Source organism: Drosophila grimshawi, unplaced genomic scaffold (genome assembly GCF_018153295.1).
Source record: "Drosophila grimshawi isolate 15287-2541.00 unplaced genomic scaffold, ASM1815329v1 contig_1377, whole genome shotgun sequence".
Taxonomy (NCBI): Eukaryota; Metazoa; Arthropoda; class Insecta; order Diptera; family Drosophilidae; genus Drosophila; species Drosophila grimshawi.
The window spans coordinates 17,851,220-17,866,550 of NW_025062900.1; the positions used below are offsets into that span (position 1 = coordinate 17,851,220).

The 15,331-nt window shown below is 38.8% G+C and overlaps 3 protein-coding genes across 5 annotated transcripts; 1 reads left to right on the top strand and 2 right to left on the bottom strand.

Annotated features, from left to right (window-relative positions):
• The first annotated feature begins 1,269 nt into the window (after positions 1–1,269).
• LOC6571479 lies at positions 1,270–9,328 on the top strand. Of its 2 annotated transcripts, none has more exons than XM_043214488.1 (3): positions 1,270–1,361; positions 8,535–8,900; positions 8,959–9,328. In XM_043214488.1, the coding sequence occupies exons 1-3, from the start codon at positions 1,316–1,318 to the stop codon at positions 9,288–9,290; spliced, it is 744 nt and encodes a 247-aa protein (XP_043070423.1). In that variant the 5' UTR covers positions 1,270–1,315; the 3' UTR covers positions 9,291–9,328. The 2 variants fall into 2 exon arrangements, with proteins under 2 accessions (XP_043070423.1, XP_043070424.1); XM_043214489.1 differs by having other exon boundaries at positions 8,535–8,896; positions 8,963–9,019.
• On the bottom strand, positions 7,220–8,450 carry LOC6570119. Its single transcript, XM_001996317.3, has 2 exons — positions 7,411–8,450; positions 7,220–7,354 (listed from the first exon to the last, which is right to left on the bottom strand). Exons 1-2 carry the CDS (start codon positions 8,398–8,400, stop codon positions 7,220–7,222), a joined length of 1,125 nt encoding a protein of 374 aa, XP_001996353.2. The 5' UTR covers positions 8,401–8,450.
• Positions 9,297–10,906, bottom strand: LOC6571480. 2 transcript variants are annotated; one of them, XM_032742505.1, is made up of 2 exons: positions 10,517–10,906; positions 9,297–9,779 (listed from the first exon to the last, which is right to left on the bottom strand). In XM_032742505.1, exons 1-2 carry the CDS (start codon positions 10,848–10,850, stop codon positions 9,325–9,327), a joined length of 789 nt encoding a protein of 262 aa, XP_032598396.1. In that variant the 5' UTR covers positions 10,851–10,906; the 3' UTR covers positions 9,297–9,324. The 2 variants fall into 2 exon arrangements, with proteins under 2 accessions (XP_032598396.1, XP_001997676.1); XM_001997640.2 differs by having other exon boundaries at positions 9,297–9,782.
• Between the last annotated feature and the right edge of the window lie 4,425 nt (positions 10,907–15,331).

The window sequence follows — 15,331 nt, forward strand, 5'->3', positions numbered from 1 at the left end:
CTTCACTATTCCCCAAACGTGTAAAGGGGTATATTGCTTTTCCTGAGAGAGAGCCTTCAATTTTTGTATACACATTTATTTATTTATGTAAATAAAGTACCTAAATCTCAGAAAATAATGAGCCCAACTTAGAAATATGGAATTTTTTCCTTTTAGCTTACACAGATTATTGTTATATCAAAATAACTGAATTGTTTGGCTGCTATGGCATTACATATAGGGTATTAGAGTATCGGTTAATTTAGTGAAAAGTTTGTGCTTGTTATTTTTTGCAGCCACTGTCGCTGCTGCTGCGGCTGCTGCTACTTCTGCTGCTGCCGCCGCTGTCTCTGTCGCAGTCAGTGCTACTGTTACTGCTGCGGCTGTGGCAGTGACTGCGGCTGCTTAGTACTTGCGTGAAGCTTTACATAAGTTGACATATAGGCGACGCTTTTAGAGCCCGGTTGCAGGTCCTTTGCACAAGTTCTCAACTAATCAGCTGCTGGTGCTGCTGCTGCGACTGCTGCTGTTACTGCTGGTGTCTGCGACGACACGACGTCATTTGCAACTAAACGTTGCCGTTTTTTGCAACTTGTTTCGGTTTTGTTTTTTTTTTCCTTTTGCCTGCGTTTGCTTGAAACCGGCTCTCAAAAGGTTCGCCAGTGTCTCTGATGCTGTTTTTCAGCTGTTTGTTGGCTAAAAAAAAAAATAAAAAACACCAAAATATATAACAACAAAAACTTGAGTAGAAGAAGCAGCAGCCAAAGCAGAAAGACAGAAAAAAAGACAACAACAACAAAAGGAACAACAACAACAGAGAGCTTAAGCCAAGTGGTTTAACTGCTTTTTTACACATTACACTTTAATTTGTGTTTTTCTATTTGTTTCATTTCTCAACTCTAGTATTTGCCGTTGCCTTCTTTTTTTGTGCGTGGGGGCCTTTCAAAAAGCTTTGAGAAAAACTTGATTTATAGCTCACCCAAAAATATAAAAAGCGTTAGTAAATCAATAAAACTGTAATAATAAAAAAAAGAAAAATAAATACAAAAACCAAAATCAAATAAAGGAATACAATGCAGCAAAAGTGTTTGATTAAAACCCGTTACTTCAAATCGAATTCCAACAATCCGACAACAATAAAGATGTGAATTTATAGCAATTAGAGAACTTAGTGCCTCAGCTGCTCAATGTGTACAAAATGGCCGCCAGGATGCACAACAACAACAACAACAACAGCAATAACAACAACAACAGCAACATCTTCTAGCAGCAGCAGCAATCGCTCCACATATACACACATACAACCACACACACATACACACACACATCCATACACATGCAGAAGTCCATACAACTCGAACGAAGGCAGTCAGCTTTTAAAGGTGAGTCTGCAATTTTTAACTTTAACAAAAAAATATAAAAATAATATCAAATGAAAATTATGCGAGCTTTGTTTGCTGCTAGTGTTGGTTAAGCTGTTTGAATCGCACTCAACTTTTTTTTGCATTTAAAAACAGCAATGGTAAAAAATATTGCAGCTGTCACAAAATTTCTTTTATAGTTTATAGTTGAAATATATTAAATTTTATTATTACCTGAGTTGCTGTATAAATTACATTGATAAGATCATAGATTTGGTGGTATCTATAAAGCTCCCTTTGGATTTGTGTGGAATTTTTGTAATTTAATCATGTTTTTTTGCTGGCTCCAATTCAATTTAGTATTCTGTTGATTTGATTTTTGATTACAGACCGAATGAAATTGGTTAGAAATCGATAAATTCAAATTTAAGTTCTTTTATATTACCTTCATAATTTATTTATATATTTTTTTTTAACTCTGTGGAAATTAAAATCGAACATTGGGAAATTAAAATTGATTGCGTATTAAAATTAAATGCCTGTATCAGATTGATTATTTGAATTCCGCAATTAATGCATTCAGCAAATAAAATATATTATCTTGGAGAAGTGTGTCTTGTGACTGAATATCGAATTAAAATATATTTTACACACATATATGTATTAAGATTTATTGTTGACTTGGAATTAGAATTAGAATTGGATTGTTGCCATCAATTCCAGTTTGGTCTTAATTATTCTATTCTTTAACTCATTAATTCGTGCAATTATTTAACTGTTGCTCGAAGCGAGTGTCAAAATGATGCGAGTCTCTCGTTGCCACCCGGACTACGGGTGATGGGGTGCAGAAGCGAGAAGGGAGAAGAAGGGAGGGCTCCACAGTTTGGGGTACGTGTTTTATTGTCATGCTGTGAATCGCATGATGAATGACTTTTGGCGTCCACAATCAATCTCTACTCGCTGGCTCCCCAGGCATTTGAGAAACTTTAGAAGAACGTTGCTCTTCGGCTCGTGTTTCTTTGGGGCAGCCTAAAACTTTAACAATTGTGTTTTGTGCAGTTTATTTTTATTTTATTTTTTTGTATTTTGTTTTTATATCGCTTTACTTAATTTTTTTTTGCGAATTTTTTTGAATTTTTTTTTACGACTATTCCAACTGCTGCTGGGGTTCAAGCGAAGAAGTGAGGGCAAATTGTTGTTGCTGGCCAGCAAAGACCGCGGGCCCATTTAAAAGCCCGTCAAACCAGTCGCAGCCATTTCGCTTTTGCCTAGCTGGCTGGCTGGCTGTCTGTCTGACTGGCTGGGCTATCTCGAGCTATCTGGCTAACTGGCTGAGTGGCCGACTGGCCGTTGATGACTTTTTACATAGCCAAAGAAGCGACGACTGAGAGACCCCAATCCCCAAACCCCCAAACACAAACACCACTCCAAACTCAATGCCCAGACCCAGAACCCAAAATAAAAAAATAAAAAAAAAACAGAAAAACCAAAAGATACGAGCGCCGCACGTATCTAAACTTGTTTCAAACGTGTTACAATTTAAGAACGTACGCCACAAGCGGCAAGTGGCAATAATCCTTTCAAACTGACAGCGTTGCCATGTTGTAGTAGTTGCACAAGAAGAAGAATATGCAGCAGCAGCAGCAGCGGCAGCAGCAGCAACAGCAGTGGAAGGGCTGCCAAGTGGGAGTGGCACATTGACTGAGTTTCGCTTTAGCTTGAAACAGCATATGAGCAAAAATTTGAACGAGGGCTGCTCAACAAGTACTGCAAAGTACACTTAAAACTGTTAATTTACATTTAATTAGTATGCTTTTTGTAAAGAGATCAACTCTCAATATCATTTTAAAGAGTATACTTAAGAATTCTGTGTTTTTCAGTAAATCATCTTTCTACTGGCATCGTTAAACATTAACAAATTCTTTATGATTCAGTTTGCTTTTCAACTTATTTTACGTAGAATGAAAATTATATTAAAATATGCTTAATCATTCAGTTTTATTTTCAACTTATAGATTAAAATGGTATTTCTATAAAGCGAAATCTGTTTAATTTTGAGCCTGATTCAACTATTAACATTTCTTATAAAGTTGTTGCTTATTCAATTTGCCATAAGGAATAATCAGCATTCGCAAAATCTGTTACTGTTAGAAATTGTTGTTAGAAACTCGAATCGAACTTTGATAAGTATGACAATATCAGAGTAATAAACAGTTGATATTTCAAGACAACAATTCCACATTTTAGTTTTGAAGATGAGCAAAATACCCAGCAAAAGACCCAATTAAATGGAGACCCCACAAAGCCGTGTTGTTCGATCGATGTGGCAATATATGAAAGAATATACCTAAATAAAAAGAAGTCGATTTGTCCATTTATGAGCGTAATTTAACGTTAACGTCATAATGGAATTGCGAAATGTGCGAAATGTTGGGCTATTATTTGTCAGCGCTGCCATTAGTTGTCGCATCTGGAGTGCGAGTGTGGAACTCATTGAACTGCCCTCCCCCGTATGCACATAAATATATCCCGTCCATATGCTGTCTGTCATTGTCTGTTTCGAGTTCGCAGACATTTTGATTGCCTGTTGGCTCTTTTTATTTTTTGTTATCATTACTTTTTTTTTTATAGCGCCGCCATTTTGTGCTCGTGTGTCTAAAATGTGTGTGGCTGTGTGTGAGAGTATGTGTGTGTGTGAGAGTATGTGTGTGCGTGTGTGTGTGTGTGCGGACTATGCGATGCGATATGTATGCAGATATACCCGCACGATATGGTTTAAGGTATTTTTTGTCTTGTTTATTTTCCATTCAAATCGAAAACAAAAAATGCAAAAAGTGAAATTGATATTTTCGCACAAATTGCCGTTAACAAGGTTGCAGCCTAGCAACAACATATTTGCTTGTCAAAAAATTGTATACCCCCGTCCATTGCGCCGCATGCCCCAAAACGCTGTTGCAGCCCCCTAAAAATGGATGTCGAAAAAACGACAGTGCCAGGTGAACGGGAAATTGTTTACCGTGGTTCCAAAATGATGTAATTTCGCGTGCTCGTGCAATTCAATTTCCTGCCAGCGGAAACGCGCGTCGCCCTGTGCTCACCCATTGAAAGCCCTCCATACCCAAAAAAAAAACCCAGACCTACCCCCAACCCCCCAAAAAAATATACATATATATATATAAACTCCCTCAAGCAGAGAACTTGAAAGCACTGCCCAAACTGTTTGACAGTTTCTCCACTCTTCGCTCCAACTTTAATTGAGCCGCTCAGTGCCAACAAATAATACAAAAGCAAAACAAAAATGCAGAGCGATAAACAACAAGAAAATAATAATAAATAAATAAATAAGAAATCAATTTTGTAAAATTTGCCATCTAAACAGTTTATCCGTTTTGCCCAACTGCCACTCAGCCGGCGCAGAGAACTCAATAAAATATATCACATATCATTTGCCGCCCAACTGGGCCAACAGTCTCTTAACTGTAACAAGCAGTTTGCCAGTTGGATGAGCGAACAAATGGCAACCAAACAAGTCAATTGTATTAACTTCTTGATTTTGTTAACAATTCATTTCACACTAATTCAATTTAAGCATTAAGCATTATCTACAAAATTAAAAGACTTGAAAATACTATTTAACTCTTTTGCGACTTAATTAATAAGTTGTAAATTTGTAGCGCTAGAATAAATGAATAAATAACAATAAACATTCATTAAAATTAAATATGGAACCGTTTTTGATCTGAATATTTGATTAATATTTACGATGTTAGATTAATTGTAAACAGTATTTTAAAGGCTGGTTTATTAAAATAATATAATAGCTGCATTTTAATTATTTATATATAACATCTATGTAAACTCTTTGATAATTTATGTTTATATTTTTCTATAAATATCTATTAATATTATATATAGCTATAATCCTTATATACTGGCCTTAACTGAATAAATTCAAAACAGAAAAAGTCATTTAAAAATTGCGTAATATATTTAACAAGATATTTTTGTAAATCTATAAATATTATCTATCAAAGTGTACTTTTTTTTTTTTAGACTACGCGCAACTGAATTTATTTAAAACATTTAGAAGTTATTTTAAAAATGTATTTTATATCTTTAAATATTTGATAAAACATGGACTTTTTCCCTGAACTAATTTTAAACGCTTAATTAATAAATATTTAATATGAGTTAGCAAAAGTAATAGCTTTTGGCCTTTTTCCAAATCATATTCACTAGATTCATGTGTTACAAACATATATATTTTTAAATTCCAATTAGTCCTTGTCTCAGTTAATTTGAAGTGTATGTATTATGTGCGTCATGTGTGTATTTGACTATTCGCTGTGAAGCAATATGTGGAGTGTTGAATTTTGAAAATGTTTGGCAATTTTCGCATAAATAAATTAGATTCAAAGCCTGGTCAGGCTGCCTAGCTGCCTAGCTGCCTGGCTGTTTGGCTGCCTGGCTGCCCGCCCCAGGCTCAGCTGAGCTCTGGGCTCTGTCCGGGCTACCGCCCATATTAACAATAATTCCTTTGTGCTGGCATCTTGCCAAAAAGTTTTCTATGCCCGCACAGCAAAGCACAGCACAGCAGGCGAGGAACGTTTTGTGGCCAATTTCGGTGCTGGCGCTGTGGCATGGTTGCCGTTTTGTGACCCATTGTCAACTGAAGTTAAATGCGACGCCTGACACAAAAAATAAAAATGACAACAAACAAATGAACTCTCTCTTTCTCTCTCTCTCTCTCTCTCTCTCTATCGCCATCTCTGCTTCTTTCTCTCTGGCAAAGGACGACGCAGAACTGACGATGAAGAGCACAAAGTGCAGAGTTCCTTGGCCAGCAGAATAAATGTGACGTTTGTCCACAATTCAAAATGCAAGTGTATTCAAACTGTCCTCAAAGTGATCTCCCAAGCTCAAGCCCAAAAACTCAAACCAATTGCAGTCATGACTATGAGAATTTATAGTCATTGTTAGCTGACAGTTGGCATTTGGGCCAGCAAGTGCTCATTTCTTGTTCATCCACTACTTTTTCATCCGTTTTGATTGAACATTTAAAATGCGACAAACACCATTGAATACCGTGTATATTTGAACTCCAGTTTGAATGAATAACTACTAACAATTTCAATTATATTCCGTATTTTTCAAAAATGAATTTTTACATCAAAAACTTACTTCACAGTCCGAAAAAACACCATATCTATTTGAATAAAACTAGATGCATTTTAAGAGTATGGCGTATTTGTAGATGTTCTTTATATTTTAATAATGAATCGTAATCGATGATCTACTTTTTGCCAATATACATTTGAAAAATACTATCCAATATCCAGCTGAGAAATTACAAGGTTTTCTGATGTCAAACTTGCTTCAAAATTTGAAAAACACTATTGAATTTAAGTTTGAATGAAAACTAGGCTAAGATTTCAATCATTTTGAGTCCATAGAATTGATTTTAAATTATTATTTTTTATTGTTATCAACTAATATAAATTATCAGATCCTTTAACTGAGATGTTATTCAGACTTCATACTTGCAAAATTTCAACTTTAAAATCAGAGAAACACTATTGATTGTAAAATTTGAATGAAAACCTAGACGAAAAAAAATTCGTATCAGCTGCACCTATTTTGAAAATATTTTAAAACACTCTTTTATTAATTTGTCAGAGCTCTGAACTGAGTTGAGCTATTGTAGATATATAGATTATAGATATAGATATTTATTCATATGAAATAATCTGACAAATTACGATCTTCAGCCTGAAAAATGAGATTGAGTTTCGACGCTAAAACTATCGATAACTATCGATAACTATCGATAGAAAAATAATAAATACTTCTTTATAGTTTTTTTTATATATTTTATTTGTCTATAATGTCCATCCTAGTAAAATGAGTTTATTAAACCCAACGCGCCCTCGATTCTCGATTTGATCGAGCAGTCCTCCTGAGGCGGTATGTCTATCTTGAGTGATGAAGATTAAAAATACAGAAATTGGAATATCCTACAAATATAGAGTTTAGAACTGAATTGCGAATGAAATTGGGAAAAATATTATACAAAATGCTGCCGCTGATGATTGTAGATGTAGTAGTAGCCACCATTGAAGCGCACTGTGACCATATTGCCGGTGGACGGGGTGCCCAATGCGGCATGTGTTTCCATGGCTTCGACAGGCACGCGTATCGCCGGCTGGGTCAGATTGATGGTGCGATAGAAGAAGGCCGTTAGGAAACTGGCGCTAATCACAAACGCCAGAAAGAAGCCCAAACAAAATAGGCAATCCTTGTTCACCTGCAGGCACAGGCAGCAGGCCGCCGCAAAATCGTATAGTGCTCGCCACATCCTCCCAAGCACCGAAACGGGCTGTGGACGTGCCGCAAATGCCGCCGAGCTATTTGTGCTGATTGTGATTGTGTGATAACGACGCTCACACGGCGGCAGCTGTTGCTGTTGTTGCTGTTGCTGCTGTGGCTGCTGGTGTTGTTGCTGCTGCTGTTGTCGGCAGCTGGCTGCGTCGCTGCTCTTCGGTCTGATTGTGCTGGTCACATCCAGTCGCAGACTATTCAGGGGCAGCGTTTGGGTTGCCAACTCGCAGTGTTGCGTCAACTGCAGCTCTGTGCCGTCATCCAACTGTTGGGCAGCTGTTCTCGCGCCGGTCTCTCGGCTCCGCACATGCTCCTCGATCGCCTCCAGATTGCGTGTGTAGCGATCGAGCAACCGCAGGATGCGCTGCAAGCGTTCATCATTGTGGCACAGCTGGGCGGTTGACATCGGTTGTTCTGTTATGGTTACCTCAGCATCGTGTTGTGGTTCGGATTCACTCTGTGGCAGCATTGTCTCAATCATGTCCTTGACCAGCGTCTGTGCCTCGCTCAGCCTCTGTCGCTCCAGTGTCGGATCAAAGCTCACCTGCCTTGGCTGCAGTGCATCCGGTGCATCTGTTTCCGTTTCGCCCAGCTCAGCATCGGGCAGCAGGAGCACATCATTTGGATTCACCTGCTTCCCTTGCGCCTCTTGGATTGAGTCTTTATTGCCAGCATTATTCATTCTTAATTTTGGATTTTGTTTTGGTTGCTTAAAATGGTGCTCAAACTGTCAGTTTGTTGTCTGAAATTGACATTTCATATTCTATTTGCTGCTCCTTTATTTTTAATATGTTCTTACACAATTTTTAACTGTAGAAAATTCCAAAATTGGTTGCTTCATGGCCTTCAAAACGAACCAAATCGGCATCGTCATAGACAGCCTAATAGCCGACTTAGTTGGCAACGTTATCGAGCAGAGTCTATCGGCTAAATCGGAATCCAAAGCAGGACCATGCCAAAGGCTCTTCGATGCCTTGGGTCTAATGCCTTGCACATTGGAGGAAGAGGCTGAGGACGAGAACGAGGATAAAGAAGAGGGTGCAAATGCTGAGATTATCAGGCAACTGACCGACAAGGTCATCGATGATGCAATGTTCTCAGCAGCAACTCCTCGCAATCCTCCCTCAGCAGACGATCAAAGACAACTGTGGCACAGTTGGCTGGGTCCTGCTTTGACTGCGGGTAAATTAATGCTCTGAGATTCGACCCCAGTGCTAATTTGGGCAACTTCATTCCGCAGATAGGCCTGAAGATGAGTTTGACATATACGCCAAGACCGTACCGTTATTGGGAAAGTTTAGGAGTACCGCCTGTCAAACGGAACAGCCCCGTCTCACCCGTAAGCGAAATCACTGTGTGGTAACACCCGGAGATCGTGCCCTTAGCGATCTGGCGCCGTGCGAACTCAGCCGTCAGACGGTCTTCATTGATGCACTCACCGTGCCGACGCCCAATTTGCCACATCGGCCGCCATTGGGTGATCGGTTCTGCTATATGTTGACCGATTTTGCTTCGGCACTGTACTGCAGTCTGGCCATTATGTGTTGCTGTACGCCGAGTATGTTTCGATAAATGCCATTTTCAATAAAATACTGTTTATTAAGATTTAATCGATTAACTTGCTGGTCGCCGTCTGCTTGCTGGGTAAATTGCCACCCAGGAAGCTGGAGTAGTGCTCAATGATCAAGTAGAGGCACCACATGCACAGCAGCACGAACAGCACATAGGTGATATTCTCGCCCATCATCGAGCAGCAGGCGCTCAGTGTTTGTCCCACCTCGACCAGCACCTGCCACAAGCGTTGACGCAGCGGTGCACGCTCCAAGGCCGCTGCCGAGCTAACCGACTCGACCTCAATGTGCAGCGTCGTTTGCTGCACCAGATCCGATTTCATTTGCTCCGGCCTGACCTTGAGCAGACTGTCCTTGTCGTTGCACAGGGGCCAGTAGGTTTGGATGCCCACCTCGCAGGTGAGCTTGCTCGACGCAGCCAGCAGCGTTGACTCCGACAGCTGCATGCGATTCAAGCTGACGGTGCTCTTCACCAGTTCACTGCTAGCGGCTGCTGCGTAACAGTTACGAAATCTATTTAGTACCAAACCACAATACTCTAGTCGAGAATGAGAGACTAGGAGGGCCTAAGAGACTGGTACCTTAGTTAAATGGCAGTCTAGGAGCTAGAAGACTAGAATCCTGATACATAGGAGTCTAGGGTATTTGTCACTTTAAAACTTATAAGTTCTGTTGGAGGAACGTTTAAGAGTGCAGAAAACAATGCTATAAGAGCAAGAAATACAATTAGAGATATATATTTAATAATATATTATAGCTATATGAATTCGTTTTTGAGCGATTATTCCTATGCGAACTATCGAGAAATTCAACTTCATCTATATATGTATTATATATATATATATATTTATATAATAATATATTTCAATTTGAAAGAACTCAAAATTGTATTTCGTTGCCTTGCACTATTTTTGTGGACGAAGCTGTCTCCCTTCTGCCACGCTTTTTAAGACGCACATACGGACTAGGCCAATCAGCAGACGCTACGTTCAATAAAAAAAAACTACATAAATTTCGATCTACGCCAGATATAAATCTGTCTGCATAAAAGCTCTGTTATCGAAGCTCAGCTCTCGAAGCTTCTATACAGACAGCCCTTGTTCGTTGCCCTGCACTAATTGTGTTGCGAAAGCTGTCTCTCTTCTGCCTGCTGCTTTAGCAGAAGCTTTTCAAGCTCTCTTCAAGGCAGACTCTTTCTCTCTTTCGCTCTCTCTCGCTGTTACTTACTCTCCGCTGGCTGCAGATGCGTCGCTGTAAACTGCTCGGACTGCGAACGTTTGAGCTTCGGCTGAGCCTGTCCGCTCTCTCGCACAATCTTTGAGTATTCCTCGAAGAGGCTGAGCAGTTCCACGAAGCGATCGGTGATCTGTTTGTGGCTGACTTGCATCTCACTCAGATAGTTGCATTGTGCGGGTGAGTGCAGCTCGGTCGGTCTCTCCTTCGTTACTGGCAGATTCCAGCCAATGTTTTTGGGATTGACAACACAATCCTTGGCTTCCGAGGAGTCGAGGAGCACCGCTGTTGATCCATTTTCGGGATTTTCGTTCGTCTGAATGGGCATTTCGTGAATATATATCTGTATCTGTAACTGTGTGTGTATCTGTGTGTGTGTCCGTGATTGTATTTTATTTAGCTTGTGTGTGTTTTTTGTATATCTTCTATGACATTTTGAAATTTGTGTATCGTCTGGCTACTCTGTGTGGCAAGTTTAACCCTTAGTAAGCCTGTAGCTCTAGCAACGTCTACTGGATAATTTTTCGCGCTAAATTAAGCAATTTTGTGAAACTGTCTGCACTTTGCTGAACTTTACTGCTGCAACTGACCAATGAATCCTTACACCTGCCCCGCCCACTCTGGCATTCAGGACTCACTCACGATATACATATATGTGCATGTTGTCCACACCCAACTCGAATATGACAATTATTACGGTCTACTGAGCTAATATTGTGTTATTTTGCATAAATGCATTTTGTGAAATTCCGCTTTAAGGCAAACATGTTTCTCGTTTTAAATTCTGGCTTGAATCGATTTCGACAGCTGCTTGAAGTATCCATTTCTGCTTTATAATTGATATTTATAGCTACAATGAAATTATATGCCTCAGACTATTGCCTCAATAAATATTTACTTAAACAAATTAAAAGCCTAAACTCATATTTTTATTTTTGCTGCCAGACATAAGCTCATTAAAATTGTAATTACTTTTTAGTCAAGACCACATATAAATAATTCATACAATTGCCTTTGGCTAGTACTCAAGGGCATTTCAATTTCGCTGATGCCCCCCCAAAAGCATTGTCCGGTTTGGCAACACCTGCCACATTGTCTACATTTGTTGCTACAATTGTGTGCGTATCTTTTTGCTTTGCCCATTGATAATATTTAAAGGGCTTAAGTGCAACGAAAATTTATATTTGTTGGCCATTGGCAACAAAAAAAATCTCTGCCCAGAGCAGCAACAAAAATAAAAACACATTTTATTGATTTTCTCGCACACAGTACATTATGTGTGTGTGTGTGTTTGTGTGTGTGTGTGTGGGATGTATGCAACGAGAATGCTGTTGCTATGGGTAAAGCCAGGATGCCGGAATGGCTCAAACTGGGAGCCAACGCCTGCGCCCCATTTCGTCTGCCTGAGCTGATTGCTGTTTGTGTGTCTGAAAGGTGCTGAAGCAAAACAACTCAGCCTAAAGCTGCTCCCAGCACCACTTCCTCCTTCCACACACAGTCCATACCCTTCCAGACACACACTCACACACAGATGCACACATCCTTTCAATCCACACCCCGGTTTTACATTTTGAATTGCACATTTGTTGCTTACCCTCAGTGACTATAAATGCTGGAGATGTGAAGTTTGAAATATATATATAAATATATAGACATATGTATATATATATACATAGCTGCTTGCTTAGTTTGGTTTTTGTTATAAAACAGGCGATTCGTTTTTGAATATCCTAGTGCTGCGTTCGTTTCATAAATATTATTATTAACTGCTTCAACAGCTGCTGACCTGCTGGCCAAGTTTCATTGGGTTGCGGTGCTGTTTGCTGAAAGCGGCTAAAAATATTTTTTAGCAGCAACAGCAGCAGCAGCAACAGCAGCCGCCTCGTTAATTTATGAGGTGTTGCTGATTATTCTCTTGGCTGGGCACATAAATATAAACCAAGCTTAGTAAACGGCTTGCAGAGGCGTCTAAGCGTTGCCAAAAATTCTTGACTGCCCCCTGCCTCGGCACTTTGACTCCCACTCCGGCAGCAGGCCATAAATATCATTTGTTTAGATATACACATATATATATATATATACTCTATATTTTTGGCTTAATGCTTGTTTGTTTCCTATTACTTGACTCTACCCGACTCGACTCGCTCGTTTATCATCGCCCTCTGCAATTCAGTTGCTGCCCCTGCGGATGCCACAAAGTTTAGCAACTCGAACGCCCAGCATGCATTCAATTAGACGCTGCCACAATTCCTAGATTTTTATCCTGACCCATCATCATGATTATTGCCATAATTTGGCAACGCCATGGCCCAACCTAACCAAATTGCCAGACAGACCAGAAAAGCTGAAATTTAACAAGAATCGCAATCGCAAGAAATGGAAAAATTAAATTCATTTTTTTTATAAACTGCTGCAAATTAAAAAAAAAAAATTATTTCTCAAATATCTGAACTTTTATTTTTTGATTTCGTCACTCTTTTCAACATCAAAATAGCTTGAAAGACTGTTAATAAATTAAATTAATTAGAATAGAAGGGAAAAATTTAATACGAATCGTAACGGTATATACAAAATTAAAAATAGCTTGATTTTGTGTGTAAAAAACTAAAATGAATAAAAAAATATAATGAAATATGAAAATTTGTTTCAAAGTTTAGCTATTGCAAAAAGATTAATAATTAAAAATGTTCTTATATGAAGTTATATTCATTAATTTGGTATATATATATATATAGCCTGAAGGTAAACAACGAGATTTTCAAAAGTGTTTCAATCAGTTGCGTTTTTAGATTTTGTAATTTTTTTTGGTAACTGAAAGGGGCTTTCCAGTGTGCTTTGCCTTTGCAGCTTCTGCAGAAGTCAATATGGCCTGAAAGACTGTTAAAAAAGGGATAGATATAAATATCTTATATGAACTTTATATATATATAGGCGCACTTGAGATATGTTTAAATGCATGTGCTGGGGTTTACCTGGCACAGTCATCGCTTTTGTTATTCGCTTTATTTATTGTACTTTTTTTTCGGTAGCATATACTTAATAATATTTGAACACCTACTTTAGGTCTATTTAGATAGGTTTTCTTGTGTTGACTTTGCCACACCCATAACACATGCCATTTAATATCGTATATTTGTATGAGCTGCATACATTTTTAACGACATATCTACATATATATATATCATATATATATGTGTGTCTGTCACAATCGCTTTCACCTGTCAGAGCCATCAAAATATTGTGAGAGCGTTTGCCACTTGTCTATAGACACGGCCAAAGGTAAGTAAAATTTCCGCTTGCCCCCAACTAAGTCCTTCCCCGAGCCCCCCGTTCCTCCTCCTAGATATTATTCTACTGGCAATCAGTAGCTGGAGACGAGCTGTCCTTTCCGCGTGGCTCTCGGGAGTCAGCTAGCTGGCCACTTGGGCGCCACTTGCTCCTTTTGCTGCCGTTAGTTGACATTTAATGGCATTTGACACTCTGCACGGTGTGTCCGCAAGACAAAGCATAAGCATCAGGTGCAAATACTGAACAGCAAAAAAAAGAATAAATAAAATCAAACAAGAATAACACAAAACGTATAGAGGAAAACTAATACGAGTGCTCAAATCGAGTGTCTCCGACTAACAGTTTCCCTGCAGACTTCAACTGGCAGTTGACCAGCAGATAATTATAAAATTTAAATAAGACATTCAGTATCAGATAATTAATACAAAAATACTGAGTATAATCTTCAAATAAAAATACAAAATACTTTATGTACAAATCTGACGTCAGATGATGTGTGAGTTTGTTTAAGAGATCTTCAAAATAATACTTTGTTTCAACTCAATTTTTTTTATCACATTTATAAAATATGTTATATTGTTATCCGATTTTCATGACACCATAGATAAATATTAAAGTACGCTAGGAACTTCATTTACGAGCTCTAGTTGCTATTATAGATGTATGATATAGTTCTTCATTCCGGCTTACTATATAATGTAGCTGAATGACTGATATTCACATATTCACAGAATTGTAGTTAAATTTCATTATTGGTCAGTTAGATGCCGATATGTTAAGAAATGAAAATAGAATTTAATTTTCGACTGCTAGTTCCAGCTAATCCAATACTCCAATCCAATGATATAGTACTCCAATCTAATACTCCAATCTCTTTTGGTCAATAGCATTCTTAAAATATGGAAAATAAAGTTTCATTGGAGCTATAGGTTCAATAGATCTAACAGATCACAGTACTTTAAGCACTTCCAATATAAATAATAATAATATTGATATGCTCAATAGGCAGATGGCTGGAAAAATAGAAAAAGTCAGACAGACAGTATGGTCAGTCTGCATAGGCAGCAGTGGACAGGGTATAGAAATAAGTAAAAATGGCATTGGGAATACACCTAATGGAAATATGGCTAGAAAAGCGAAAAAGGAAATCAATAGCAGCAAGTTGAAGACGTGGCTAACAGGCTGCAGCACTTGCCTAATGAAGTTGTTGCTGCTGTCGCATCAGCTGGAGCTAAACGGGCAGCGAGCAGCAAGGAGCAAGGAGCGAGGAGGAACTCTAGTTGTGGAGAGCAGGAACAACATCTATGCACTTAATGCTCTTGTTTGCCTAACTTTATTTGATGTCCTCGCGTGGATGTTGTTTCTGTGCGCTCTTCTATTTGTTTTCTACTACAGCGTTGTTTACCACTGGCTATCAGCGAGAGTGCGACTGAGAGAGAGAGAGAAAGATACACAGAGAGAGAGAGAGAGAATGAGAGGGGGGAAGGTTGCCACTAAGGCTAAGGTGGTTTAATGCATTTA

Bases quoted from the DNA above. Each gene is read 5' to 3' on its own strand.
- LOC6570119 (XM_001996317.3), bottom strand. From the start codon at position 8,400: ATGAATAATGCTGGCAATAAAGACTCAATCCAAGAGGCGCAAGGGAAG. The intron at 7,355-7,410 runs GTATAATATTTT...CTATATTTGTAG, and splicing joins ATCATCAGCGGCAGCATTTT to GATATTCCAATTTCTGTATT.
- LOC6571480 (XM_001997640.2), bottom strand. From the start codon at position 10,850: ATGCCCATTCAGACGAACGAAAATCCCGAAAATGGATCAACAGCGGTG. The intron at 9,783-10,516 runs GTAAGTAACAGC...ACTGTTACGCAG, and splicing joins GCATCTGCAGCCAGCGGAGA to CAGCCGCTAGCAGTGAACTG.
- LOC6571479 (XM_043214488.1), top strand. From the start codon at position 1,316: ATGCAGAAGTCCATACAACTCGAACGAAGGCAGTCAGCTTTTAAAG. The intron at 1,362-8,534 runs GTGAGTCTGCAA...TTTTAACTGTAG, and splicing joins AAGGCAGTCAGCTTTTAAAG to AAAATTCCAAAATTGGTTGC. The intron at 8,901-8,958 runs GTAAATTAATGC...TTCATTCCGCAG, and splicing joins GGGTCCTGCTTTGACTGCGG to ATAGGCCTGAAGATGAGTTT.